Here is a 27,806-nt window from a genome sequence, read left to right as displayed (position 1 = left end):
GTCTAATTTCCTTGTCATTTTATAGGCAGATCCTTCAAGAGAAAGTCATATAGCTGTCCTGGTTTCCAACACTTATAATATTTTTCTAATATGCATTTTGCTCACACAATTAGGTGACATTCAGCCTCCCTCCCAGCAGGCAGAACTCCCTCACATTCTCACCACAACTGAACCACTTCAGGAATTTTTGCTTGCAATATGGTTTTATCACCTCAGCCTTGAAGGAGTGTGGCAGTGGGACATTTTCCCTCCTTGGTCAGTTAGTGCCATCTATGTTTTTGGGATTACTTAGAAAGATTCCACCTCTGCAGACCGTTCATTGGCATTGTCTGATATAGTTTAGCTTTTCCCTGTGCTCTGCTGCTGTCTCTGCCATCCCTGCCTCCTCTGATACAGAAAAGGGAGGGACAGTGTGCAAGCAAGTTCTGAGGTTACAGAGGAAGCAGTAACATGACTAGATAAAGGGAAATCACCTGTTCTAACATCCTAATTATCCTGAATTAACTGCACATCAAACTAGGAATTCAAACAGCAAAGTAGAAGCCCATTAAAAAAGAAAAAAAAAAGTCTGACTTTTATTAAAGCAGTTACTGCTAGGTTTGGAAAATAAAAACAAATAAAACCAAAAAAAGCAACTCTGAGACTTCACAAGTCCCAGCTCAGAAGAATTCACATCTGAAACAACTCCATGTCATTAGAAACACTGAATAAGACGGTGATCAAAGGCACTGTCAGTGCAATTATATTGTACAGGAGGATGAGAGGGAGGCCCAGACAACTAACTGTGAGTAATTGGGTTACTCCTTAGGCTTGTTTTTAAACATTGCACTACACCATGTGAATGCTGCAGGTCTCATTTAACTGGGTCACCAAAACTGAGGCAAAAGTCTCCTAACTTAAGGCTAGGAAGTGCAATTTGTATGCCTAACTTCAGGCTACGAGGTGAGAACATTGGGAAGCAAATCCATACAGGTATGGACAGGAATTTGGCCCAGCACATGGAACAGCTCAGAACTCTGCTTTCAGGACCTCTCTGTCCTTACAGATTTGGGGTTTTTTTCCATGTAATCCACATTTAGAAGCAACATATATTTAAGATAAAGTTAAGAACAGAGTAAGTGACATGCCCTCCCAAACTGCCCAGACAACGGGCACCTGCCTGGAAAATTGCACCCCTCTCCAGCCCTGGGCTCATGCCAAGCATTCCACGTAGTAATTCAAAGTAAATACCTTTCAGTGGGTAATCCTGCCACAGCCATATCTTGGAGTTCACTGAGGTCAGGGTTCTCAGGCTCAGTTAACGCAAGCGGTGATAGCTTTCCTTTGGCATCCTGGGGGGAGACTTCGTGCTCTGAATTCATCTTGCTTGGCTGATTTTCAGCAACAACAAGACCTGCACATGCAGAATGCTCACTCTGCTCCATCACAGGGAGGGCTGGAGAGTGATTTCTGTACAGGTCTGCCTCCTGCTCCTCAGTGCTCGTGTTTATAGCTAGGTCTCCCTCAGCAGTGACTAACATCCTTGCAGTACCAGTTTCAGGGATGTCTCCACTTTTTTCATTACCTGTCCTTGCTGTGCTTAGCACTGTGTCACTGTTCTCTGTCACATCTCCCTCAGTCATACTGCCAGACTCTGGTTTACAGTCAGTTTGCAAGCAATCATCCTGGCTTACTTCAGTTTTTAAGTAATCTATTAACCCATGCATGGTCACTTTCTTTTCTTGCTGTGCATCTCGAGAGTTTCCCGATGTTTCAAAGCATTTCCTATTTACTGCTTCATCCTGTATCAACTGCATGCCACTCTGAGACCTAATGTCATGCACAGAATTGCTGTGAATGTTTGCCTCCTGCTTTCCCTCAGGTGACACACTGAAATTGTCTGGCAGTTCCTCATGGTTGTAAGATCCTCCTGGGACGAGCGCTGAAGCTGCCATGTCAGAGATGCTCTTGGCAGCGTCTGCATCACCGTGCTCACTTTTCTCCTGTTCATTTGGCTTAGGATCCTGGCACTGTGCAGCAGGAAGAGTTACATCCTCTTCAGAGGGAGCTGGCTCTGTAATTAAGTTATTTCCCTCTGTGCCAGCAGCATCTTCTACGTCCCTCCCCTGTCCATCGCCTGCAGAGATAACAGCTCCGGTGGGTTGCTGCTGGCTCTCGGAACACGCAGGGAAGTTCTCAGCTGCTGCTGCCCCATCAAATGAAGCTGGTCCTTGCTTCTTTATCTCTAAGCTTATTAGTGATTCAGGATCAACGCCACCAGCACACACGCCCTCCTCTCTTTCCATCTCACTGCTCTCAGTGGGTTTGCCTGGCTTTTGCAGATTTTCCGGGGCTTCTTCGGCAGATGGAGCGCCATCCAAGCCAGGGACCACTTCTAAACAGCCAGAGGGCTGCCTGCTTTCCTCAGGGTCCTGGAGACTTGCTGGTGGCAGTTCTGCCCCTGTGCTTTCTTGCTGCAGAGATTTGCCCTTGGCAGCTTTGCAGGAAATCTCAGTAGCTAGAGACAGCTCTTGCCCCTCTGCTTCTGAGGTGCCCTCGGGAGCTCCTTCGCCCGCCTTGTTTGGTTCTGAGAAGTTCTCAGCACCACAGAGTTCTGCTGTGTCCTTGGCCACTGGGCTCTGCTTGAAGCCTGCATGGTTTTCAGTCAAAAGCTGGGGTAATTCAGCACTCAGTGTGCTGTGGACAGTTTTTTTAAAAATCTGGCTGATGTGCTCCCTGAAGTCTGGGATGCTGGAGCCAATGCCCAGAGAGCTGCAAGTCAGAGCCTCATGCTCCTTTCCAGAGTTCTCTGCAGACTGCTCAGAAACACTGGTGTCTGCCCTGGTTATGTTATTATTCTCTTTTGAAAGCTCTTCCATTTTTTCTGAATTCCCAGGTTTCTCTAAGATCTTACCGTACTTGTCATCTACGCTGATATTGGTTGCAATTTCCTCATTACAGCCTCCTCGTGATGATGAAAGGCTCAGCAGCTTCCCTTCTGTAGTAGGGAGTGCTAACAGAGACTCTGCTGAACTGTCACTTTGCTGTTCTTTGAAGTTTAGCTCACTTTTTGTTTTTTTGGATTTAATTGCAGAGATCTCTTTCTTCAGCTTCTCAGAACTGAAGTGTGATAAGTTTCCAGTTCTTTGCCCTACATTCAAAGCCTCTGACAGGGCAAACATTTTGTCTCCATCACCCTGAAGACTTTGGTCTGGATACTCTTTTTCACTCACACACATATTCCCTGCAGAGCTGTTTTCTGAGTTTGCTGCTTTACCTGTGCTTACCCTGGGTGAGGGACCTAAGGGTGGACCCTGCAAATTAGAGTCACCTTCTGAGATATTTTGGGATGCTGCAACTTCCAGCTCATTATTTAGTGATCCATCCCCAGTACTCTTGTCCGTGTTGTTTCCGGGTTGCTGGCTGGGATGGCTGAGTGCAGAAATTGAAAAATCTGCTTGACAATAACCAGGCTGCTCTGTTGCATTTTGAATGCAGCTGGATTTATTTGAGTTATCAGTGGGAATGTCCTCCCTGTGTGCCTGTAATGGTGAAGGAGATCCTTGTGCTCCTGGACTTGTATCAGGCTTTATATTGCTTGTTTCTGGGGCAGAAGCACTGTCCTCACAACTCCTCTCCAGGTTTCCATCTTTCTGGATGATTCCCCCATCAGCAGCCAGAATATTTTCTGAGTTTTTTGCCATTAATGGCATTTTCCTTTGCATTTCTGGACGAGATATTTGGGGATCATTTTTCTCAGAATTATCAGAAGTATGTGCTATTTCTGTATCTCTTGGCAAAGCCTGTGATGCGTTAGTGGCACTTGCTGAATCCTGTGTCCCTGGAAGAGAGTTTACAGCAGCAGCACAGCTCTCACCAGCATTATCCTCTCCCCTGCACGCGCTGCCTGGCTGCTCGTTCTTTTCAAGTTCTTTACAAAACGTGTCTCTCTGACATGCTGCTTCATGCTGCCTCGCTGAGATCAAAGAATTATCACCCTGCTCGGGCTTGCTCGAGTTTTGCTTACTGCAGCACTTCTCTCCTGCCCTGAGATGGGTTTTGTTTTGCTCCTTGCAATCCCGCAAATTAAGCGCGGTCACACCAGAAGTGTTGTGCCCGTGTTTGCTCACATCCTCAGCTCTGTTGTCATCCTTGTCCTGTTCTTTTGGCCTGTCAGAACCACTCTGGGGCAGTGCTGGACCTGGCACAGAAGGTTGTTTGTCAGGGGTGTTTGAAATGCCCGGAGGTGTTTGTGGTTTGTTGCTGTGATTGTCTGGGTCCCACTCGGGCTGTGGTGCCCTTCCATCTGCTCTGCTGGCAGCTGTCAGGCTGCTCTGGTGCTTCTGCTGTTCAAGTTCTGTGTTTGAACTCCAGCCACTGTCACCAGCAGCAGACAGCGACTGCTCTGCTTGCTCTGCCTGGGGAGGAGCTGTTGGAACACCTTCATTTTCCTGCCCCTCTGGGACACTGCACTCCAGGACCTCTGAAGAGCTCTCAGAGGGGCAATTGTTTGCAATGGCGTGGCTGTCACCCCTTTCCTCCATGTGAACTTGGTGATCAGTAAGTCCTGAAGTGCTGACTGCAGTTTTGGGGGGTTCTGAATGAGCCACCTCTGTATTTTCTGCAGTCACTTGCTCCAGCTGAGCTTGCACATCCAATTTACATTTACTTTTCTGAGCCAAATCTTCATCCTCCACAGAACTTTTCACTGCAGTTTGGTGCTGCTCTTGTTGAACACCCTCATTTTGATTTCCATCCCCAGCACTGCTGTGTGCAGTTGCAGGTTCCTGCTCTGGATCTCTGTGAGGTGCCTTGGTGATGTGACTGTTCTGTTCTTTGGTTTCCAGAGCCTGTGAGGCCTCCTTGCTTTGTTCCATAGTCCCTGCCAACTCATTTAAGGCTTGGAGATCAAGTTTTAGTTCAGGCATTTTTGGACTTTCTCCTGACTTGCTGGAGCTCTCAGGCTTGTCTTGACTCTCAGCTTTGCGTTCAGATTCCAACACAGCTTCTCTAGCAAAAGCCTTTTCCCAGGACTCGTCCTGCTTACTCTGCTTAACATGATTGTTCCCAGGGTGGAGGAGCAGTGAACTGTGTGCACCATCTAAACAAACCTTTTCAGTCCTGTTGCAGCCTGACTGGTCCCAAGTTTTGCCTTCTGCCTCAGTGTTAAAGCAATCAAAACTCCCTGGGCATTCCTCCCTTGCCAGCTCTGGTGAAGCCACGAGTTTGTTCTCCAGGCCATCCGGGGCAGCTGTTTTCTCTTTGCTCATTTGTTGTTCAGGTTCACAACCATGAGGCTGGGAATTCCCTTTGGCCAATTCAAAGTTACTGTCCAAATTCAGAGGCTTTCTCCCACCTTCATCCCCCAGGTCACCTGTTGAAGTGTTTTCACAAAGACTGAATTTTTCAGCATCGTGTTCCAAGTGGGTATTTTCCATGTCCTGGTGGTGGCTACTAACAGAGCTCAATAGTTGTTTTCCTGCCCCACTTGTTTCTGACACTTGTGCATCCTCTGTTCTGATTCCATTTTTTCCTCCTGTTACATCCACCCCAATTTCTTTTTGATACAGCTCTGTGGATCTGCTCAAAGAAGCACTTAATGCATATTCTTCCAGTAATAACCTTTTATCTACCACTGAATTTTCCTTGGTGGGACTGATAATGCTTTCTGTTTCAGAAAGCGTGGTGCTTTCTCTAGACACATCATCAGCTTTTATAATTTCATTGCTATTGGCTTCTTTTGGGCTCTCAGTTGTGACAGCTGATTTTTCTTTTTCCTCTCTCTCAAATGATAAAGGCACACTGAGCTGCTCAGCACTAACAAGCTCATCCTCCTTTGGAAGCTCTCTTTGAAAAATGGGGCTGTTTTTTTCAGAGGCTGTTTTCACTGCTTCACTCCTCACTGGATCTTGAGAGCCATTTCCAGGCACACATTCCCTTGAAGGCTCTTCAGGCTTTGGTACCAGGAAGAGATTTGGAGGGCTAGAAGGCAACTCTGACATTAAAGTACAGGGTTCTGATTGCTCCCTTTTGCTTCCAGATAGAGCTGGATTTGCCTCATTCCCTTTAGCTGTTGTTTCAGCCCCCATCTGTAGATTACAGATCTCTCTCTGTGCATTCACAATTGCTCCAAATTTTTCACCGTCTGAGCCTCCTGTTGCTGGATAATTTGGGATTAAGGTTTCCTTTTTCATTAGCAGACCCTCTCCACCATCTGTGTTCTGTCTACCTTGCTGCATTGCTGCCTGCAGCTGACCTACTTCCAAAACTCCTCGCTGCTGCTCGGCCTCCTGAGCAGTAAAATAATCTCCTGCTGCTTCACCCCGGGGAAACGTGCTGCCATGTGGCTCCCTCAAGCCACCCTGCTGCTCATCCTGCTGGAGTGATCCTAATTCACCCAAACTCACTGCTGTGGCTCCTTGCACTGCTGTGAGTGCAGGTCTGGGCTCCTGGCGTGGCATTCTGGGCTCATTCTGGCTGGTTTGGGTACAGGAGGCAGCAGTACTGTCCACATGTACTGATCTCTCTTCTTTGTCATCCCCTGGTGATGGCTGTGGTCTGTGGCAGTCTGAGGGGTGTGATTTGTCACTGCTGCCTGTGACAGGTCCTTTGGCACAGTCTGTGACAGGCAGGATTCTCTCCCTTGCTTCAGCAGAGCGCTTAAAGAAATCAGAGTCTGTTTGTCCTCCTTGCTCTTGCAAGGCAGTGCTCTGTCCCGTCCCCTCTGGAGACCCCGTGCTGGAATTTGGGCTGGATTGTTCTTCAGCACTGTGGCTAATGATGCCTTCATTACCGATGCTGCCAACAATGGAAACGTTTATTTGTTTCATGTCAATAAAGAAGCAAAGAATAAGAAGCAAAGAATAAAAACCGTTTTGTGGCACTGATGTTTCAAAGCCATGCAGTGCATGCATGAGAAGCTGATAATCTGCTTTCAGTAGTTAAACCATCAGATGAACAGTGATTTAAATGCTTGTTACTCTGTGAAGTATGTTCCCAGTCTTACCTGAGAGCCACCGTGCACATGGCATGCATTTTAACACTCCAAAATCTCAGTGTGGGGAGAGGGGACACACATCTGACAGACTAAAGGAGCAACAGGGGAAAAACAGGAAAAAAATAACACTGGAAAACCCACAGCACCTCAAAGAAAGGCTTTTTGTTTCTGCTTCTAAGAGACTACTTTGGCAAAGCTACACAGTAAGTGCTGTTATCTGGCTGTACCCGAGTGTGTAGCAGAAGATTAAGGAGGGCCCATCTGCTGAATGTTTTCTCCAACTAATCAGCACAGTTGCTTCTCACCAAAAGGTCAGAGGGCTCACCCTGCCCAGTGTGGGATGCTGCTGTGCCACCATCCACACCCAGATGATGAGCTCATTTCATTGCAGTGTTTGATTTCAGTGCATCCAAGCTATAACCCTTGGTGTGATTTCTTTCTCCACCCATTAAAGAACGAGATAGAAAAAACTGAATCAGAGATGACTAACTGCAAGAAGGAAAAGTTATTTTAAGTATTTTTCACTGTGTGGACCTCCGTTTTTTCCACACTGAGGTTTGCAGGCCATGTTAACCTTGTTCTCTCACTCACCTTCCATGCCTGGGCATGAGAATATGGACAGAAACATCTATTTCAAAATGGATGTAGGCAGTGTTTACTTGACATAAAATAATGAACCCCAAGCAAGGCAGGACACAGAAAACACTCTGCCAGGTGCTGGGTGGTCAGTGCACAGCTGCACAGGGAGAGGAGGCTCAGAGCTTTGCCACAGCTTAGCAGTGACAGGTTACACTTCAGAAATTCCAAGTGCCCTTTAGATTGGAGCTAGAAAAGATGCTTAAAGCACCTCCTGTACAGCCAAGCATAGATTGGATTTTCAGTAATCTCCAGAAATCTGAGGAGCCTCTCTCTGCTTCTCTGCCCAAGTTTTACACACAAAACACTTGATGGAGAAGTGAGTCAGTGACCAGCTCTGGGTCAGATTAGGTTTGTGTTTATGCAAACACAGCATCTTGGGCTGTGCTGCCATGCACAAAATGCACTTCCAGGTGGGCCAAGACCTCTCCTTATTCTGAGAATTGCCCAACAAATTTCTTTAGGGACAGCTGCACCTAAAGCTGAATAAGAGTCTGTCTTAGGTCCTAAAAGCCTTCTTCAGAGTCATTGCAGTGGAAAACAAACTAGTCTTTAAAGAGCCATTGAAATTTGCCTGTATTAAGGCTAAATCTCAAATCTAAAGTAAAATATAATGTACAATTCATATATAGTTTAAACAAGTTTCAGCAATACTTGGCATGGGTTTGAACATTTAATTCATAGCACCAATACATCTTATTTAAATATTCAGAAAATGGTTTTGCTCAGAGGAATTCTTCTCTCTCTAGCACACTGAAAACACTTATCCATATGAAATTTACTGACACTGGGAATAGCAGAGATGGCAATAGAATATTTGGTGTCTGCTGGATCACTGACAACACAGGGCATGACAGGGCATGAGCAAACAGCAGGGAGACGCCAGGAGGTTTTCCCCAAGCAAGGAATACACTTTGTTATTGACATTAATTTTGCACTCAGGGAAGCTTAATTAGAAGAGGAGGGACAGAAACCACAACACTGAACTGGGGAGGGGGTGGAGAAGTGGGAGTCAATTGTAATTCAGGCTTTTTGCTGTGTTGCAGGTCTATCTTCTTACTGACTGAATTGCTCATTAGCAGTTTTGTGCCCAGGGTTCTTTGCCCTGGAAGCCAGCTCCTGTCAGAGATACAGTGATCAGGAGGAGAACAGAACTGGGTGGGGGTTGAGGGGGGAAAGCCCCTCTACCTTCTGTGAAACTGAGCACTGGAAGAAGTAGAAAACACCATCCACAGTTATAATTGCTCCTTATCATTTATCCTTAATCTCCGATTCTTTACTCATCATTAATCCCATCTGTCAACAGAGCTGGTAAATGCACAGTAATAAATCTGGGATGGAAATGCTGGTAATGTTCACTATGTAGAGCATTCATCATCATATATTTGCATTTTTCAGATTTCATCTGCCTCAATTTTCTCTTAAGGCTTTTACACACGACTTCTTTGTTACATTGGACTTCTGTTTGCAGCTATTAAATATGAAACAGTTCCAGACATGTCTGAAGTGGTTAAATATTCTTGGTGACAATATCCAAACCCATGAACTATCTACTGCCATATTGGTGTCAGCTTTGTCAAGAGCCATAGTAATAAACTTGTGACTTAGCAGGTTCAAGGGAGATGGCAATCCCATCAACTAAGTTCAGCATTATGAATCAATCAAAACAATTTTTTCTGGTATTCCAAAATGCTGAAAAGTTGTTCATTTTACTGAGGAGCAGATGAAAGAATTGGGACAAGTTTGTAATTAATGTATGCTGAATGGAATTAAAATGAGAGTGCTGGCACAGGCTGTGACAGTGAGTTAAACTATCACTGTTAGAGTGGGGTAGCACAGATTCATCATCTTGCTGCTGCAGCTTGCTCAGTGTTTTATTCAGAACACAACAGAACTGAAAGGTCTGAGTTTTCATTCAGCAGGATTGGCCCAGACTGACCTGTCTGGGATATCTCTATTTATATTTCTCCCTCTGATGGAGCTAACAAGGAAAACTATTCAGGGAACATATCCTACCTCTTCCTTTTCATCATTTGCAATCTTGCTTTTCTGTCTGCAAGACATGCTGGGGTTAGACAAACATCTGTTGGGAATGCCTTAAGCACCGTTGATCCTGCTTTAGGGCAGAAGGATGGACTGGATGACCCCTTAAGGTCACACCTAGTCCCATTATCTTCCACTCTTTTTAAAGAGAATAGCACCACTGGGAAATTGCACCACATGCTGAGGATAATTCCCCTGAGTAAAACCCAATCTACATTAAATCAATAATTACTTTCAGGGAACATGTATTTTTAGACAACCCATTTAATACAACCAACATAAAGCTATGGCACTAAAAGTTGGTATTTTTAAATGCAAGACAATAAAGTATCATTTCTTTTGTGGTTTATCTGACCTAGCTCAATATTATTAAGGGGAAATTTTCCTATTTAAAACAAAACATATAAATGACAAAGCATGGAAGAACATTTGAGTTCCTCATAGTTCATGCAGAGTTTAGGGCAGAAAAAGTCATTTTGCTGTGAATAATTGCTGCATGTGACAGATGATGTTAAAAAAAGAGAAAATGCAGTCATGCAAAGACATAAGTGCATCTGTAGCTTGAAATGTGGGTGTCCCACTGCACTCAAGAGTTACCAAAGGGAACTTTTCCCTCATCTTAGAAGTTAAGAATTTGAAATTTCAAGGCCCTAACATACTGAGCATATGAATATTTTGATTGTAACTTCCAGTTACAACATCAAATAATGACTTAAATCTTTACATGCCAAAAATGTTTGTTTTGCATAAACAATTATTGACAATTTGCTTGTTTGGAAGCACATTGCCAATTTAGCAATTAATTTATAATAGCTGCAGTTAACCTCTTCCACCCTCAGAAGATATTGTGTCAAGTCTAAATTTTCCTGGAAAAATTTATGAGTCCTGCCCAGTTACTAAGCTGTTTATTAGGAGAGCACTGCCTGCTCTGTGTTTAGGGTGTGAAGCTATAAAGGATGTTAAGAAATCTATGACTTTTGGTGCACATCCCATAAATGCTTCCAGATTCAGAGCCATACCCAGTTTATCAACCATTAACACTTGAAGTCACAACTCCCATTCATCTGTTTTGCCATCCACAGCAAAGACAAAGGGCCAGGAGATAAAACCAGCAGCAGCCAGACAAAATCTCTGGCATTTAGCATTTACTATCTGAGTGGGAGTGTGTGTGGAAAGGGGGTTTACAGATGCCCAAATATGATAAATGTACTGGATAAACAACAAGAAATGAAGATACCAAGAAATGAAGATACCAGAAAATTGTAGATCATTCAAAATTTCCACTTCTAATTCCTTTTCTCCCATTCTAAAACATGCAGTAGTTATTGAAAGGACAGACAGCCCTCCCAACCCAGTCACACTTGTGAGGGAAAAACATCAAGTGCCAAAGCCTCTGGGTCCCAGAGGTCACATACGGCTGCCATCCACGCTGATGTAACTCTGAGCCTGAGTGATTATATTCCCAGGAGCCTGAAATCTGAGCATGAATTTAGAAAGCACCGAGGGGAACAAATGCACAGCCAGCTCTGCAACCACAGCACATGTATAGCTGCCTCCCAAATGTTTCTGTTCTCTTTCCACTGACACATGAGAGATCAGTGCCTACAGTTTGAATTTACGCATTTGGACACGGTGTGCTGGAGCACTTGAGTTAAGGAATCCTGCATTTTAATCTGTCCCTAAGAGGCACTGAAAGTTAGTGGGGAACATGGAATTCATTTCCATATTCCCTTCCAAAAACAAAACAAAACAAAGCAAGTGACAGTTTTAGAAGAATTCACTTTTTGAACTTTTCAGTGTAAACAAGCACATGAGAAATCCATCATCGCTAAAGGGCTGCTAACAGCAGCCAGACTCCCCCACCCTCCCTGTGCATCTAAGCTTTCAGGAAAAAGTAGGAAGCGGGAATAATGATCTATACCATCCTCTGGGGAGCCATCCTCCCCTTCTCCCCCACCCCCAGTCACTTTTCACCTCCTTGTTCCATACACAGAATAAAACGCAGGCCCTGCACTATTTTAAGTATGACCAAAGGAAATTATTCCAACACGAAAGAGGTAAGCTGTGCTGCTGCTGCAGCAAGCAGGGCCAGGTCTCCCATTGCAGGAGTGGCTCCTGGTCTCCATCTGAGACATTTGGAGTATCAGCAGGAAGCATGGCACTGGCAGACTGTCCCACAGGATGTGTGGCAGCTTTGTCATCCCACAGTGGCTCTGTGGGTCCCACAGGATCTGTGTTCTGCACTCCGGCTGGGGGAGCAGCCAAGTTCACCCACAAAGAGTTCTGCATCCCCTGAACTGTTTCTGGGTGTGTTGTCTTTTAAATTGATGAGTTATCCTTTAAATTGATGCATCTGCTTCTTCCTGAGGCTGCTGGAAGGAGTGCCTCTGGGATAGGGCTGTCCAGCTGGGGATTCCCCAGGCTGTGCACCAGGAGAAGGGCATGGTTACACCTCTCATGGACACCACTGCAAAGCCTGAGGCTTCCTAACTGTCCTGGCTCTTCAGCATTTTTATTCCATGTGGAAAGTTCACAGATTAATTGTGTGCTAATTAGTGATTCTCTGTATTAATTACTAATGACCTTATTTTCAGCACACAGGAGCAGCGAGTAACAAGTAAGAAAAAATTGGGCTGAAACAATTATAAAGTTAGAGCCAGAGACGTTTGGAGTTCCAGAAGACAAGCGTTTAAAAGCAGCTTGTGAGAATTTGTGGAGGACAGAAGAAATCCACCCAGAGGAAAAGGAAACGCGGTAATTTTCCACCCAGAGATCCTCCACCCGAGGGTGGCAGGTCACACGCCCTGAAAGCTCTCAGAGTTCACTTCAGGGTGGAAAAGATGCGTTCAAAGCAGCACAGGGGAGCGAGTTAAAAATAAACAGCTGGAATGTGCAACTTCAAAGATTTTCCGTTTATTGTCTTTGTTTCTATTTTGGCAGGATGTAACTTAAAAGGCACCCAAAACAGGCATGTGCCAGTACTGTCAGGAGTAAGGCTGAAGAACAAGTAATTGCCTGAGCTCCCGCCCATCTAGCAAATTTCCTGAAACAAGAATCCTATGAATCCTTTCAAGCTGACTCATCCGTGTAACATTCATCTCCCACGAGTCACAATTTTGCATGCTGCAGTGCAAAGCTGTTTTGGTCAGCTTTAACATAAATCTAAGTGTTCTAGGTACTCACATTTTGGAAAGGAACCCCTACAGAACTGCCCTTCTGCCATTTTTCAACAATACATTTCTAAAACTGCAAATTAGTTACAGAATAGGATAAAGCTACGAGGCTAATGTTTAAAAAAAAAATAAAAAGCAGGACTGCACTTGCTGCAGGCAAGCCACAAATATTCCAAGCCCAAGGTAAGAGCCTCCACTCTTGCAGAATCCATGTGGATTCTGGTACAAATGCTGTCTGATATTGAGAAGTTCCACAAACAACTCCAGTTTGCAGCAGTGTTGGTCATGATAGAGCTGCTGTAAATATCAGCACTTAGCAGTACTCATTATTTCCCTTCTTTTCCCTCCTTCCCATAACCCGCATACTGATTAGAATAGCAGAAAATAACTGTTTTGCTCTCACAAATTTTTTTAGGTAGCTTCCTAGTTTATAAAAAAAATATATTTCCTTCAGTAGGACAGCATAGTTACACACAAACAATGCAGTGATTATGCACAATACCATCAAGAGGAACTAAAACTAGAGGATAGATGTGGTATTTGTTAACTGAAATAACAAACAAACAAACTGCACATTAAAAATCTCACCCTATCCAATTTTACATCATTATTCCAATATTTGATTTTTTTCCTAGCTACTGGGAATGACATCTGTGGCTTCTCTCATTAGAGGCACTCAAAGACAGAAGAAATTAATCCAAGAAAAAGGTGTTTCATATATAGACTTGGTGCTCAGCAATAGAGTGATGCTGGATTACACAAGCCATGCATCTCTAGGAAAGAAGTGCAACCTTTCATCACTTTAAAATTGATGCCTAAATACCTTTATCACTGTAAATTGACTTAGCAGTCTTAGTCTTGCTCAGACTGCATTATTTTCAGTAGATAATTAAGATGTGCTAGTGGCAGTCAGAAGAAATAGAATTAATAGCAAAAATCCTCCTGTGTAAAACCTCCACAGCACAGCCAAACTGTCCCTTCCAGAAAACATAAATCTTTTTTCATAAACCCTTTTAGATTATGTCATGTGGCTGAATTTCCCTGAAATCTCCCCAGTGTGCTCAGTGATGATCTTATTTAATACCTAAATTAGGACCTCAGCTGCCAGAAACTGTTGCAAATGTCAATAATTTTAAAATAGACTGGACTACAATGGAATGGAATGGAATGGAATGGAATGGAATGGAATGGAATGGAATGGAATAGGATAGAATGGAATAGAATAGAATAGAATAGAATAGAATAGAATAGAATAGAATAGAATAGAATAGAATAGAATATTGGAAGGGACCCACTATGATCCAACTGCCTGAGCACTTCAGGGCTGACCAAAAGTTAAAACAAAGACTCTTCAATGTTGCTCTGCCTCAGATGAGAGTTTATTAGTGCAAGCAAAAAGCATGGAAAGGTTGGGTCAAGGGTTACTGCAACAGCTGGAGCCTGGTTTATGGTTCTGCAGTAAGGCAGGAAAGTCAGCTGGGTGATCAGTGAGCAGTCTGGTGGTGTGAGGTTATTTTGAGGAATGCATCACCATCATCACCATCATCCATCAGGATGACAGATCTCACCCCCAGCTATCAACAGCATCAGGGCTCCAGTGCTTTTCCCAGGAAGAAACTTCATGTCTTACCTTGTAGGCCCTGCAGTCTTGGGGGATGAGCTCTCAGCAGCAAGAGGATCTGAGGTGTCCTCACCTCCAGGCTTTGCTGTGCTCTTTTTCTGAGGGCTCCTTTTAGAATTGTGGCCATTACCAGGAGGCTGGCCTAATTCTGAGTCTTGTGGAGTGTTCTGGAATGAAAAGAGAGAGCAATTTAAAGAGCTGCTGCTATTTTGGAGGATACATAAGCCTAAGGAGTTTTGTTCTGCCCAAAGACAGACAACCTCTGGGGTGGATTTCCCTACTTTGATGGAACTTGCAGGTTCTAAAGCCAAGCCATGTTTTTTTCTTAATAGCACAAAAACAGAAGGAAGTGGTTGGGCCAAGAATAAGTACTAGGAAAAGAAGAGGGAGAGAAGAATGCAACAATTGTTCTGAAGCAGCCAGGGCCTTTACTGACCCAAGGAGGGTATCATCTTCTCTTCTTCCAAGCCTGGCAAATGCTTCCTTGCTAAGCAAGTTTAAAATGAAAAAGGATGAAAACAAGCTATAAACTTGGACACTCATAACATTAGCAGCATATCTGGAGTTAAGTTAGAGATAAAGCCAATGGCACTTGAATCCAAGTCCAGATTCCTTTTCTCCCACTTCAACAAAGTTCAGAATGCCTCTGAATTGAAACAGAGGGCTTGATTCTTCACCAGGCTGCCCTTCTCTGATAACAGTGACAGGAAATGCTGCAGTTTCTCTAGTGACAGCTAGAAATGCTATTCCACATCTGTGGCTATGCTGCATCCCCTCTTCTCAAAGGGAAATAATTACCAGGGATCTCCGTCCATGGAGATATGCCTTACATGAGTGGATTTTTTTGTTTTGGTTTGTTTTTATTGGAAATTATTGGTTCTGCAGGAGGGAGAAAGAGAGTCCTGAGCAAGCACCAGGGTTACATCAGGTAGTGAGTGGCACCTTCCCACTGAATTTTTTTTTTGGAGGAAGTATCTTTAGAACATGAAGAAGAACTGGAAAAAGCTGTCCTGAAGAGTAGCTGAAGATGTTCTTTGAGCATAGCAAAAGAACTGGAGTAATGGAGGGAAACAATCAAGTGGAAAGCAAAAAAGTCTGAATGAAGGCCTTTTTCAAATCCTCTGGCACACCAAGCAATAGCAGGAAAGCTGCTTCACCCATTAACCCTTAACATAAAGTCACTGTGCTTTTAATTCTTAATTCTAGTTGTGAGAAGCCTAAGGCACACTTAACCTAATGACAAATAAGTGTATTTACTGATGGCAGAGCCACTGCAGGATAACACACCAGAGATTAAAAGCACACTACACAATTCCAACTCATCTCTTGGTTTTTTTTGCACTCATTTTAATGTTTATTTTGTTCTTGCAGTAGTCAATAAATTGCAGAGAGCTGTTGTTGGGAGAATTACCCTGCTCTGTGTGAACACGGTGTGCTCCCACACAGCCAAAAGCTGCTGGAGCTCAGAGGCAGGAATGAGACACCCAGTGGACAAGCAAAGCCCGTGTAATGAGCAACTGAAAAGGTCAGGGCACACTGAAAATACAAAAAGACTTCCTTTATACTTAAGACAAATTTGATTAACTCTCATATCCTCTGCCTTTCCCTGGAGGAGCCCCCTCACTGCAGCTTTGCTCTCCTTTATCTCACCACGTTCCTCTGGGAGAGACCAAGGGCTCTTGCTTTCATGATCATGAAGCACTTACCCAGCATGTGCTGACATCTGGCATTTAGAATATTTATCCGAGTATATATGTTGGCTGCAAACCCAGAGTATATGGCAAAAAAAAAAAAAATTACTGGAGCATCAAGAATTATACAAGGAAATTTGTTTCCTCCAGCTGGGGTGGAAAAAACACAGAGCTGAGTGAGATTAATGGGCTCTGTTCTGATTCTGGTGCAGAGTTTTGGGCAGCCTTGCTTTTGTTTGCAAGGGAAATTTGCGTGGAGAGTTTACTTCAGTATGTAGAGAGAAACAGCTATGAAAAAATGTGTTATTAAATGAATTACCAGGAAAAGCCCCCAATCAGTGGGTGGGTAAATTCCCACCAAGCCAGGTGAGGCAGCCACCATGCCATGCTCTTACTCAGTCCCTGTATCCTGTCTCATCTTGAGAGGTACAGGTGGGTCAGATGCAGAGCTGGGCCACAAACAAATGCCTCACAGTAGCAGCCAAATTAAAAAAACATTTTCAGGCTCCTTGCAGACAGAAATTATCTCTTTTACTGTCCAGCAGGGCAGGCAGGGTCAGGAGAACCACACAGAGAACCCCAAGAAATTAGTCCAATTTATTAAATTGTCCAGACGCCTCCAGCAGTTGGCAAGAGCAGTGAGAACTAATTATTCATTTTTTTTCCCCTCCTTTCTATTACTGCCACCTCAAATTTCTCCAGCTGCTTCAGGTGCCAGGCAGGAGGAACACCTCACATCTCTCCTGAGATGAAGAGCTGCTCATTTTGTCTCCTTCTCCTAAAGCCTCTGTCATGTTCCAAAGCAGAAAATGCACAGCATTTAAGTCAAGAACTAATTTACATGGTGCAGTCTCAGTAGCCACACATGGCTTCTCATCAGCCTCTCCTCCACAAGATCAGCCCCAAAGGCTCTTTAGGTCGCAGTGCTGCTCTGCTGACCTGTGCAGCCACAGCGTGGTGGGGATGCACACAAATCTCTGCAGTAAAACTCCCTGAGAGCCAGGACCCTTTGGATTGTCACCCAGAGTCACAAATCCCAGGAGCCAGGGGATAACCAGGAGCTGATCAGCCTCAGGGGCTCGGGGGTGGCACAGAAGGAAACTCCTCACCAGCACAGACCCAAAAAACAGCTTAAAGAGCCCTACAAATTTGAGAAAACCTACAAGCAGCTTTTGGAGGAAATTCTGAAACTTAACATGGGGTCAGGATAATTTGTCATTCACCCCCCGAGTCATGGAACACTCTGGGACAGAATAATTTGGTAGAAGTTTGCTGTGAACTGCAGAATATGGACATTTATGTGCCTGCTGTACCTGAACATCCCCATCTCATTAAAATTAGGATGCTTCCATATTCGACACAGAGAAGGGCCCATGGCCCAGTGATTTTATCAGCTGTTACACCAAAATTTGGACTTTATATCCAAACAAAAACACTGGGAGGGGCAGATTCAGCAGAAGAGAGAAAGATCACAACAAACCAGGTCATTTGAGGATAAAATGTATATATGTGCACACATTTGAAGATAAAACTTAACATTTTCCATAGATTGTTTGTAATCAGGGGCCTGGTGAGTTTTTTTTGTTTGGTTGGTTGGTTGGGGTTTTTTTTATTATTATTTATTTTTTTAATAGTTCTGTGCTTTTAGGGAACTAATGTTTAAGAAGTTAAGAAGATCCAAATGATCCCCTAAGTGACTGACTTTGGCCACAGAAAAATCTGACTCTTGTTCTTGCATTCATTACCAAATTTAACATGTATTAAAACAATCTTAGCAGCACAGGTCCTGTTGGAGCAGAGGAGTTTGAACTGTGGACACTCTTTATTTCTTTCTTTCTGTTCAATTGTTTGAGTGATCAAAAAGCTGCTCTAATACCTGGTAGGGCTAAAGCACACACATATGTTCAAAAGAAGCTCAAAAGAGTATTTTAGCAACAATCTAAAATAAATCTTAATGGAGATATTTACATGTCAAAAACTAATATGCTAAGATATAGAAAATCTTTATATATTGGTTTTCTGCATTTAATGTATTCATGTAATCATCACCAAAGAACATGCTTTGTGAATCTAAGGCAGACAGCAGAAAAACATAATTCAATTTTTTGATTAAATTTTTAAAATTCAAGCTAGTTATGCAAATCAGGTGCTGAACTAGCTTTGCAAAGCAAGCTTTTTAAATTTTTAATTAACATGTGTGAAAACAATTATAAAGACTGTGTTTTGTTCACAAGTACCATCAGAAAGCTGCAGTTATATAAATTACTTTTGAGTTTCAATACATACAGCCTCTGAAGTGATTGGCTACAGAAGCTTGCAGCTAAATTTGTTCTATATTTGTTTCAAGTGTAGCATACTCCTATGTGAAAAGGATTCTCATTATAAAGAGTTAGTTAACTGGAAGACTTAAATAATTATAATAAAAACCAGAACACAGAGGTTCTCAGCATTTTTAAGTCTAGGCTAATTAAAAAAACCCAACAACAAACCAACAGCTTTGTCACAGAGAGCATGCAAACAACAGGAGGAAAACTAAACAGCTCATAATTGTTTCTCCTTTAAGGCAGCACAATATTTAAATGAATAGAACAGATTCTCCTGAAATATGCAATGTAATTTCCATTAAACCCTTCCAGAAGCACTGGAGTCTGCAAGAACACAAAGTAAATCTACAGGATCACTTTATATTCCCAATGACTTTGAGCAGGATGCTAGAAAATAAAATAAAAAATAAAAAGGAAGAGAACTCCATTGACACTGTAGCCAAAAGGATTATGTGCAGTGCTGCACTGGAGTTATCACAGCAGAAGGAAAGTAGCTCACAGTGATCTTTGAGGGGTTACATTGACTTTCCATTGCCAACAACTCCTCTGGTTTCGTGGAGGGGAAGCTGGAGCAAGCCTTTACAAATCTCAATCAATAAACCAGAAATTGCCTTTCCTTTTCCTCCATGTCTTCCATTACAATTTGGAGGAGGGAGGTGTTTGAATAGTTCTTCTTTTAATAAAGTGTGCTGCTAGAGGTTGTTCACGTGGTTGGGAAATCAGGGTTTTTAAATGGCTCTTGAAATTTTTGAAGACTGAAAAGATTTTTTTGAAACCACCCTTTCACTCTTCTGGCTTTTGTTGTTCTGCAGGAACAGTAGCCAAGTTAGAGTAAGTTAGAGTTTTAAAACTGTAAGTTAGAGTTTTAAAACTTCATATCTTTGGAGAGTCGTTGTCTCTCCCTTGTTTGGAGAAGTGGTACCAAAATAAATAAGTAGATAGTGAGTGGATATTGCTTTAACAGCTGGAACTTTGCATTAAAAGCAGTGAACACTGGTCAGCAAAACCAGTGAGCCATCACAGACGAGTAACAAATTACTCCCTAATACATTGAGCCAAGCTTGAGCTCCATGTGACACTTTAGATCTGAAGAATTACACTAAAACTCAGTTTTATCACCTTTCAAGGAAGCTAAATGTGATTTTAGCAAAGAACTTGGTGCATTGCTGCCCCTTTCTGAGAGTGGCTGGGGTACAGCAGCTTGCAGGGGATGTTTGTCATGACCTCTTCTTGCTTTTCTTCCCAAACTTTGTGACTGCTCCATCAGTTGGATGTAATTATGACATGATCAGATAGGAAGAGCAGACTCCATCCTTGAGGGAGTCTCTGTATAGAATTTTGCAATTACAGTAGATTTTTTTCTTTAATCAGTAATGGTGTAATTTGCTCTTGCTTCTGGCGTGGTTTATTTGTTCTCTCACGGGAGGAGAATTTTAAGTTCATACCTATTCTAATTAAAACCCTCAAAGGGGCAGGAATGCAAAAGCTGGCATTCACTTCTCATTTTAATTTAATTTGCTTCTCACAAATACAAGAAGCAAAGTAAATTGTGATATGGTAACAATGGTATTTGAAGAATTCTTACAGCTTTTGATTGTAAGTACCCATGACCTTCTCTTAAGAGATAAAGGGCTGCTTTTCCTCCTGAGAAACACCCACTGAAATGACTCTGGCTGTGAACACAAAAATAAACACTGGTGTGTGTAGGGGTGTGTGTGAATACCTATATATTCATAGTCACCATCTTATCTTTGATTTAGCTTTTTTCACAGAACACACAGCCTCAGCAGGGACGATTCAAACCTTCAGGCTTCAGTGCTTGTGTTTATGACTCTTCCAGTCCACCGAGGGCACCAAATTGTTTATTTTTAGATTCTTGTAATGTCAACATGGGTGTCTTCTCAACCACCTGTGTTGTGGAATGTGCAGGGAGTTAATGAAGTTGGCTGTGTTGGAGGAATGTGCAGGGAGTTAATGAAGCATGGCTGTGTAACTCCTCCATGGCTCTCCTTCACCTTTCCCCCTGCCTAATGTCATCTGTGGTCAGCAAGCAAAGGAAAATTCAGAGTTAGATTCAGCTGCAGCTGTTTTCCTTTGTCCCTTTCCTGATGTTTGGTGAGTGCCTGGATTATTTTCTTCAGGATGGTAGGTGTATGAGATACAGCAGGGGAGAGAGAGAAAGTTGATGAACTTGGGAAGAAAATCTTCATCCTCTAACTTGCAATCTTCAGTCAGTATAGTTTTAACTAAATCAGATTTCTGCTGAGTGGTCCTTAGCAGCCTGGTAATAAATGACTTGAGAAGATGCTGTTGGATTCAAATGAAGCACTATAGAAAAATAATCTTCAAGTTGAGTCCCAAACTCTGTCATGCTTCCCAGCCAACAGTGTTTGCCTGCCTAGTCATTTCAGAGCTCTGGAAAATGCAGGCCCAACATTTTCACACTATTTTTTAAATGGAGAAATGTAGTAAACAATTACAGAGGAACTTTATAAATATAATGTATTTCTCCTTTTCATCTCTACCCATAAATTCATGTCCCATGAGAAATGATGATGGCTTTACAGTTGTGAAGGAAGCTTTAACCATTAATTCAGAAGAGAAGGACCAGTCTCCCAACTTTCTTTTCAGTATACTTTCAAATTAAGAACTCTGCCACAACTTTGAATCTTCTTCTTTCATCCCCTCTCCTTCACTCACAGGAAAGATGTAAATAATAATGTGAATAATAATTATTCATTGCAGTGAGAAGCGTCCCAGAATTTGCTGCATTTGCATAAAAGGACATACAATTCTCTAAAAACATAGAATGTTCTTTTTGAGTAAACTCAAAGAAATACTTGACATTATTTGCCATGGAATATTGGACCAGCAGCAATTACCACTGGAAGTAAGACTTAATTAATTAAAGTGGTGGCTGGAGGTCTGTCAGGACTATGTAAGCATCAGGAACAGACTGGAGCCAACTGACAGCAACATCCTGATAGGCACTGGATGAAATGGAAGGAAAAATGAAAGAGAATCATAATTCAGGGAGTAAAAGTTGTGAATCCAGGTGGACACAACAAACCCAGAGAAGAGCCTGTGTAGGGTAACAGAGGATCACATTAAAATGCTCCAGGCAAAATTTCTGTGCAGAAAATTGGGAATGAGTTTTTGTTCCCAGCTGACCATGAACAATGGAATGTATACAGATGTTATTGCAGTATTGAAAAAGTATGTAAACACCCAGAGTGAGCCCCAGAGCTCAGAGTGGTTTGCCCAGTTCCTATGTGTGGGAAGGGAGCCTGGATGCTGGGACAGAGCTGCTGCATCCCTGCAGCACCAGGGTCTGAAGGGAGATTAATTATCACGGCAATTAACCAGAGCCACCAGTTCAGAGAGACTGAAATCAGCTGAAAAATGGGAAAAGTAATAATGCAGAATATTAGCTACAGGATGCTCAGCAGTCAGATTTGTTCCTAGGAAATAAGTGGAGAAATCTGAGCAAGATCACAGCAGGACAACTCCAGACAGCTCCAGACTCTTGAGAAGCTGTGGCCCCTCTGGCAAGTGCTGCCTGTCTTACACATTTCACAGCAGAAAACAGGAACAAAAAGATAACCACACATTAAGGTCTATGTTTAAAGAGAAATGAACAATAATAGAGATGTGGAATAACCAGCTTTGTTTGCTTATTTCAGAAAACCAAGAGGAAGAAAGGTTAAAGCAAAATATGTAGAAATAACTTATGTCTAACTGACTTTGAAATTCCCTCTTCAACTCTGGGGCAGAAGATGCATTACTAGAACTTCAATTCAGCAGCAGTTTTCACCTTCAAAGAGCATTAAAATTACTTGGTGACTTTTACTTTTCTGTAGTTGTGAGAAAGGCTGTGGAATATGACAGTTCTCCTCTTCAGAACTCTGAATGGCAAGAATTAAAACCCTGAGTCAAAAGTATTCCATATTAGAAAATCCAGCCTATTCAAGTTTTACAAAATGTTATGCTCATGTCTCCAGTTATAAAGAACTCTTTCTTTTTTTAACGTCCTCCACCCACCTCTTTAAAATGAGAGCAAAGATGCCCTGGTAATGGCATCATTCTCGTAAAAATAAAGGTAAAATACAGTCAGGGAAGTCAATAATAATCCTGTAACGTGCAGTCACTTTGGGAGCTGTCCCTGAGCTCTCTGCACAAGCCCTGGAGCAGCATGGATGAGGCTGAGGCACATCTGGGATCGCTCTGCATCCCACAGACCATGTGCCTGATGTGTCTGACACTTTAGGGAGCAGATTTGTTGGTCCTGCTCAGCTTGGTCTCATTTCCAAGTGTGGCTTCATGGATCTGAGTCCAAACTATCCAGAGGTGTAGGGCTGAGGATGTGCAGCTACATCAGCCCTGTAAAAGTGAGTGTTTACCTTTTACTAAGGCTTGTGGATGATTTTTTGGCATCTGGCTGTTCAGAGGAGTCAAGGAAAAGAAGACAATATCATTCCTCCATGACACCCAGCTCTTTTGGGTGGATTAAGAAAGATCTGTTTCATGGGCAGCACAGCAGCTGAGACCTCCTGCAGTTCCCTAAACTGCAGCACTTCCCACAGCTTCCCATTAAAGAACACCTCCATTATTTCACCTGCATTTGGCCTACTAAAGGCTGGACCTCAAGCATCAAACTGCGTCAAAGTATCTGTTCTTCCAGAATGTTTCTTTTTCAATTTAAAGACCTTTCTCTTCATGTGGAGTTTCACTGTTCAAGGAAAATGCATCATAAAACCAGCTTCTGTTTAATTCAGCATAAACCAAACAAGCTGTGCCACTGCAATAGGGCAGGGCACAATCCTAAAAATCTCACAGCAGTTTGGATTTTTTGTGCTTTACAGCAAAACAGAACATGGTTAGTATCAGTATATGTGAAATCACTGTGTTATATATACTGCTGGCCCCAGCCTTGTTTTATGCAAGCATTTTCTTTGTTCATTGCCACTAAATTTAGGTTGCATTCTCCTCAGAGGCTGGTCTCTACAAGACAGATTGGGTATTTACTTTTTCTCCAAGTGCCTACTACAATCTTCCTAGTAGCACATTTATTCCACAGATCTTCCCACTCATTAAATGAGTTCTAAAGTTAGCACAGGCTCTCCCAGCTTTAATGCAAACCATGTGTGAGGCTTCCAAATGACTCACTGAGAGCATGAGCCGTGCAGGGGTGTTCTCTGATAAACACATAAATAAAAACAACTCAGACCAACTGGTTCTGAGCATAAGAACAACCCCAACTGAGCTATTTCAGTGGCGTTAGGGTTGGAAGGAAAGGCAGCCAGCAAAGGGGGTCAAGTACAGGCTGCTTCTCTAAAGCATTGATTGCTACTAAAGACAAAAAGTTAAAAGAAACCAGATTTTTTTTTTCCTTTTACAACTTGCTGAAAACTTAAATGTATCTACCTTGCAAATGTGCAGTCAGTGTCCCAAAACCCAAAAGCCAGAAGCAATGCAGAAGAAAAGGAGCAGCCAAGCCTGGTGCTAACATTTTGAGTGCAAACCATGCAAACCAGCTTCATCATCCACTACCTGCTGTGCTCCTTGGCTTGGTGGTATAAGGATGGCTTTATTGACATTGGGCATTCCTGACTGAAAATCAAAATATTTCAGGTTTTATTGCTACTTCTTGCTATCTCTCTGTTAATAGTGTTTTTAAAAATAATTTGGATTCTTAGCATATTTTGTTTTGCTTCGGAGGGGGTTGGGTTGTCCTCTGTTTTGGTTTTTATAGTCTGAAAAGGAGACCAGAATCTTCCTTTCCTTTTAGAAGAGGGTTTTTTTACTGCATTTATTGATAAATTCAGTCATTTTTAAATAAAGTCTTCTCAGCCTCAGGATGACTCCTGAACAAATATATTTGACTTCCAAAAGCTTCCTGAGTGCAAGCTGTACACTGTGGAGAAGAAATTCTCATTACTTAGTTATGGAAATTAACACATTCCCCTCTTCCCAAACCTTGAGAAAAGCTGGGACCAAATATTGGGCTAACAATAAAACTTGCTAAGAATCACCACGAACTATGGAAGATTTTTCTTCAAAAAATTATTTATGAAAAAATCTGTAATAGTTGTAACACTGATTGCCTTGAGAGGCTCCACTTGGCAGTGCAGAAGGTGCAGCAGATCTGCTGATACCTAAAGTGGAAGCAAAATTAATCCTACTGCATTTTAGCAGCTACCAAAACATGTGGAGGAGGAGAGAATAAAATATATACCGATGTTTTAATTGTTGAAATTAATGAATTACAACTTTTATTCCAACTTGCATCAGCATAGTAACTTCTAATGTAATTGTACACCAGTACCCAGAGCATTTCACTGCCTTCCTTTTGAAAATCTAAAAATAAACCCCCAAACACCACCATGCATTAACAGCACACGCTGGGAACACGGGTGCCAAGTCCTGGATGGGGACACAGTGCAAGGTCATTTCTGAGCAAGGAGGAGCTGCTGTGTGCCCGGGCTCTGAGGCCACCACAGGCACTGCCCAGCTCCCAGGGCCTTTCCCCACCCTGCCCATGGCCCAGGACCCCATTTCAGCCTCCCCAGGGGTGTCATCCCCTGGGATGCCATGGAGCACTGTCCTGACCCTGACTCCACCCTGGGCCCTTCCCTCTGCTCAGGGATGTGCCTGGAGCTGTCCGTCGCTGCCCTGCTCCCAGGCTGGGGTGCTGGGTGAGCCAGCCCTGCTAACAGAATTAATCTTCCTTTATTAGCACCTACAGCCCATAAAAACTCTGTCAGTTTGTGATAATCAGGTGGCAACTAGATCACAGATGCGGAGAAGAGATACAGAGGTCATTTGTGGGTTCATTACTCCAGTTGTAAGTCCCAGTCCTGAATCTGATGTTGATTTTTGAGGGTAAAAGCTTCCCTAAATGTGAAGTAGGGAGACAGTATAAGAAAATATTTGCTGTGATTATTTTCCCAGTAGTAACTCTTAAACTACTTCACTGCCTAAACCGTGCTCTGATACTTTGGAGCACTGTCATTGCCAAAGGAAAAAAAACACACCAAGTTGTTTTCAATTACAATTAATGACACTTAAATATGAGTGTAATGGGGAGCAGAAGATAAATGTGGGGTAAGTGGCCCCTGGAAGCAGTTTCTGAAATGTTTGCTCTAGGCTAAGAGGGGAGGAAAAACAATTGCCCTGTCACACTCACCTCATTCTCTGCACTGCTGTTCTCATTGCCCATCTCAACTCTGATGTCCAGGATCACACAGCAATGAAAGAAAGATCACTGGAAGAAAAGAAAAAATTCTTAATGTGCTGTAAAAAACAAACATAAAAAATCAAAAGAACCAACCAAACCAAACCAAACCAAATAAAAAACCCTGGAAATTTTGAGGAGCTGTCATCTCAGCCACCCAGCCAGCTGCCCCTTCTGGCATTCAATCTTAAAATGATTCTAACTCATAAACTGGGGGAAAAGAGCTCTTAATGCTTTTATTTCCTCATGTCTCTCTGCTGTCTTCTGGAAATTCAGTCCCTGAAATTGAGCTTTGTTACTCTGTTTCTGGATTATCCCATGACATTTGAACATGCCAAAGAAAGATATTTTCCTTGCCAAAGTCACTTTGGACAGACAGCCCACAGGAAAACCTTACTGTTTTAACTGTATTCAAACCATTTTTATTGAAATTCCTGGACTGAGCTGCCTGCTCACATTGTCAGAACCATGGTGTTAAACCTGACTACCACTGTAACAAACAATTTTCAATCAAAGCACTCAGAGAAAGAGTAAATGGATTTTTTTTCTCCTGATCACTGGCATCATTCCCTGCTTTTCTTAGGCATTATTCTGTTACAATGTTGTGTTCTAAACACCTCCTTTAGACTTAAAAGGATCTGCCTACCATAATTACTATTGGTTTTATACTAGTTCAGTTCTAATTATTTAATTTTAAAAGAATCTCTGAGCAGTTCCAGAGCTAAGTGTCTCCCCAGGCATCGTTGATTTCTAATTTTTTTTTTTAAAAGGATACTCAATAGTAAAAATCCACACCAGAGATTCACTTATAGACATTCTTGTCCAAGACATTTTATTTGGGGGCTCATGCATTGAAATTCATTGTATTTATTGTATTACTGAATAGGTGAAAATTACACATTATTACAGTCTCTTCAGTTGTTTGTTTTTTTCCTAAAGAATTTGGGATTGCTCTGCAGTGTGTGTCAAGAAAAACTCCATTAAAGTTAGGCTGTAAAAGGGAAATTGCACTTTGAACGCCAAGGAAACCAAGTTTTTAAGGAATCTTGTTACTTATGACTACAGTACATTTTTTAAAACTTGAAATATTATTTTTCTTCACAGGAGGCTTGGGGAGAGGGAAGTTTGGTGCTGTGCTCTTAAGCTCTGTTCTGTTTAAACTTGATTGTCTTCAGGGGATACAGCAGTGCTTGAACTTGCTCCTGTTGAAATCACTGGATTGCACTTTCAGTGATTAACTAGCAACGTGAGGTTTTATCTGCTGAGATTGCTGCCAAATCCTCTCCTGTGTTAAACAGTTTTAGAACTGTTTTAAAACAGTTCTGAGCTATGCTGAAGACTGGATGTAACATTTTCAAAGTCACTGTTCCCCAAGTATGAAGTACTCCATCATGGAGTAATGCACACACACAAATCTTCCCAGGCTCAGCCCAGTGAAATCTTCCAAGACAACACATTAAGATTATAATATTTTAAGTGTGTATTGATATAATAAAACATTTTCACACTGTTAGAGCTGCTGACTGAGATTTAAATGCACAGGAGGGAAAGAATAACTCCACTCTAGTCATGTGCTTCCCTCAACAGCCAGCACAATTCTTGAAGAGTGAATATTGTGACATTTCTGTTCCCCTGACCTGCTGAGCTTTTCTCTTCCCAGATCTTTTTCTGTCCCCACAGACATCATGTGGAAACACCTGAAAATTCAGAGCTCTCTGAATTGTCCCCTCACGAGCACTTGCAGTAATAACATAAACTGGGGAATGAATGAAACTCTCCCAAATCCCCATGGAATTCTTTAGTTAATTGGGGTGGGGTCTGCATATCAATTGTGCAAAATGCAGATTTTGCTCAACAATTTCTTCAATAGATTAGCCAATGCATGTCATAATGTTGTCCTATTTATTTTAGAGTAAATTCACTCCAGTGCATAACAGACTGCCAATATTTCTGCACCAGCTCAGCCACACTGACTGTTAAGGACAGCAGCTGCTAATAGAGGCCAAAGTTCTAATACTGAGTTGAAAGATAACAATACTTTTTTTACAGTTTTTTTAATTAAAATGCACAGGAATCAAAGTAGAAAATGACAAGAGCACAGCAGAAGT

At 42.4% G+C, this 27,806-nt stretch overlaps 1 protein-coding gene across 12 annotated transcripts in view; it reads right to left on the bottom strand.

Moving 5' to 3' along the window:
- Positions 1 to 27,806, bottom strand: part of TACC2 (transforming acidic coiled-coil containing protein 2) — a 127,996-nt gene that overhangs the window by 88,112 nt on the left and 12,078 nt on the right. For all 12 annotated transcript variants that reach the window (XM_039709225.1, XM_039709233.1, XM_039709227.1 and 9 more), the window contains exons 3-5: positions 25,651 to 25,728; positions 14,459 to 14,616; positions 1,231 to 6,777 (exon numbers count right to left, since the gene is read on the bottom strand). In XM_039709225.1, coding sequence (XP_039565159.1) covers positions 1,231 to 6,777; positions 14,459 to 14,616; positions 25,651 to 25,683 — 5,738 coding nt within the window. In that variant the 5' untranslated portion in view covers positions 25,684 to 25,728. The remainder of the gene's footprint in view (positions 1 to 1,230; positions 6,778 to 14,458; positions 14,617 to 25,650; positions 25,729 to 27,806) is intronic.

The sequence above is a fragment of the Passer montanus genome, unplaced genomic scaffold, assembly GCF_014805655.1.
Source record: "Passer montanus isolate IOZ18808 unplaced genomic scaffold, ASM1480565v1 scaffold21, whole genome shotgun sequence".
Taxonomy (NCBI): Eukaryota; Metazoa; Chordata; class Aves; order Passeriformes; family Passeridae; genus Passer; species Passer montanus.
The sequence above is the reverse complement of the archived record's forward strand: the minus strand, read 5'-3'. Positions and strand labels throughout refer to the sequence as shown.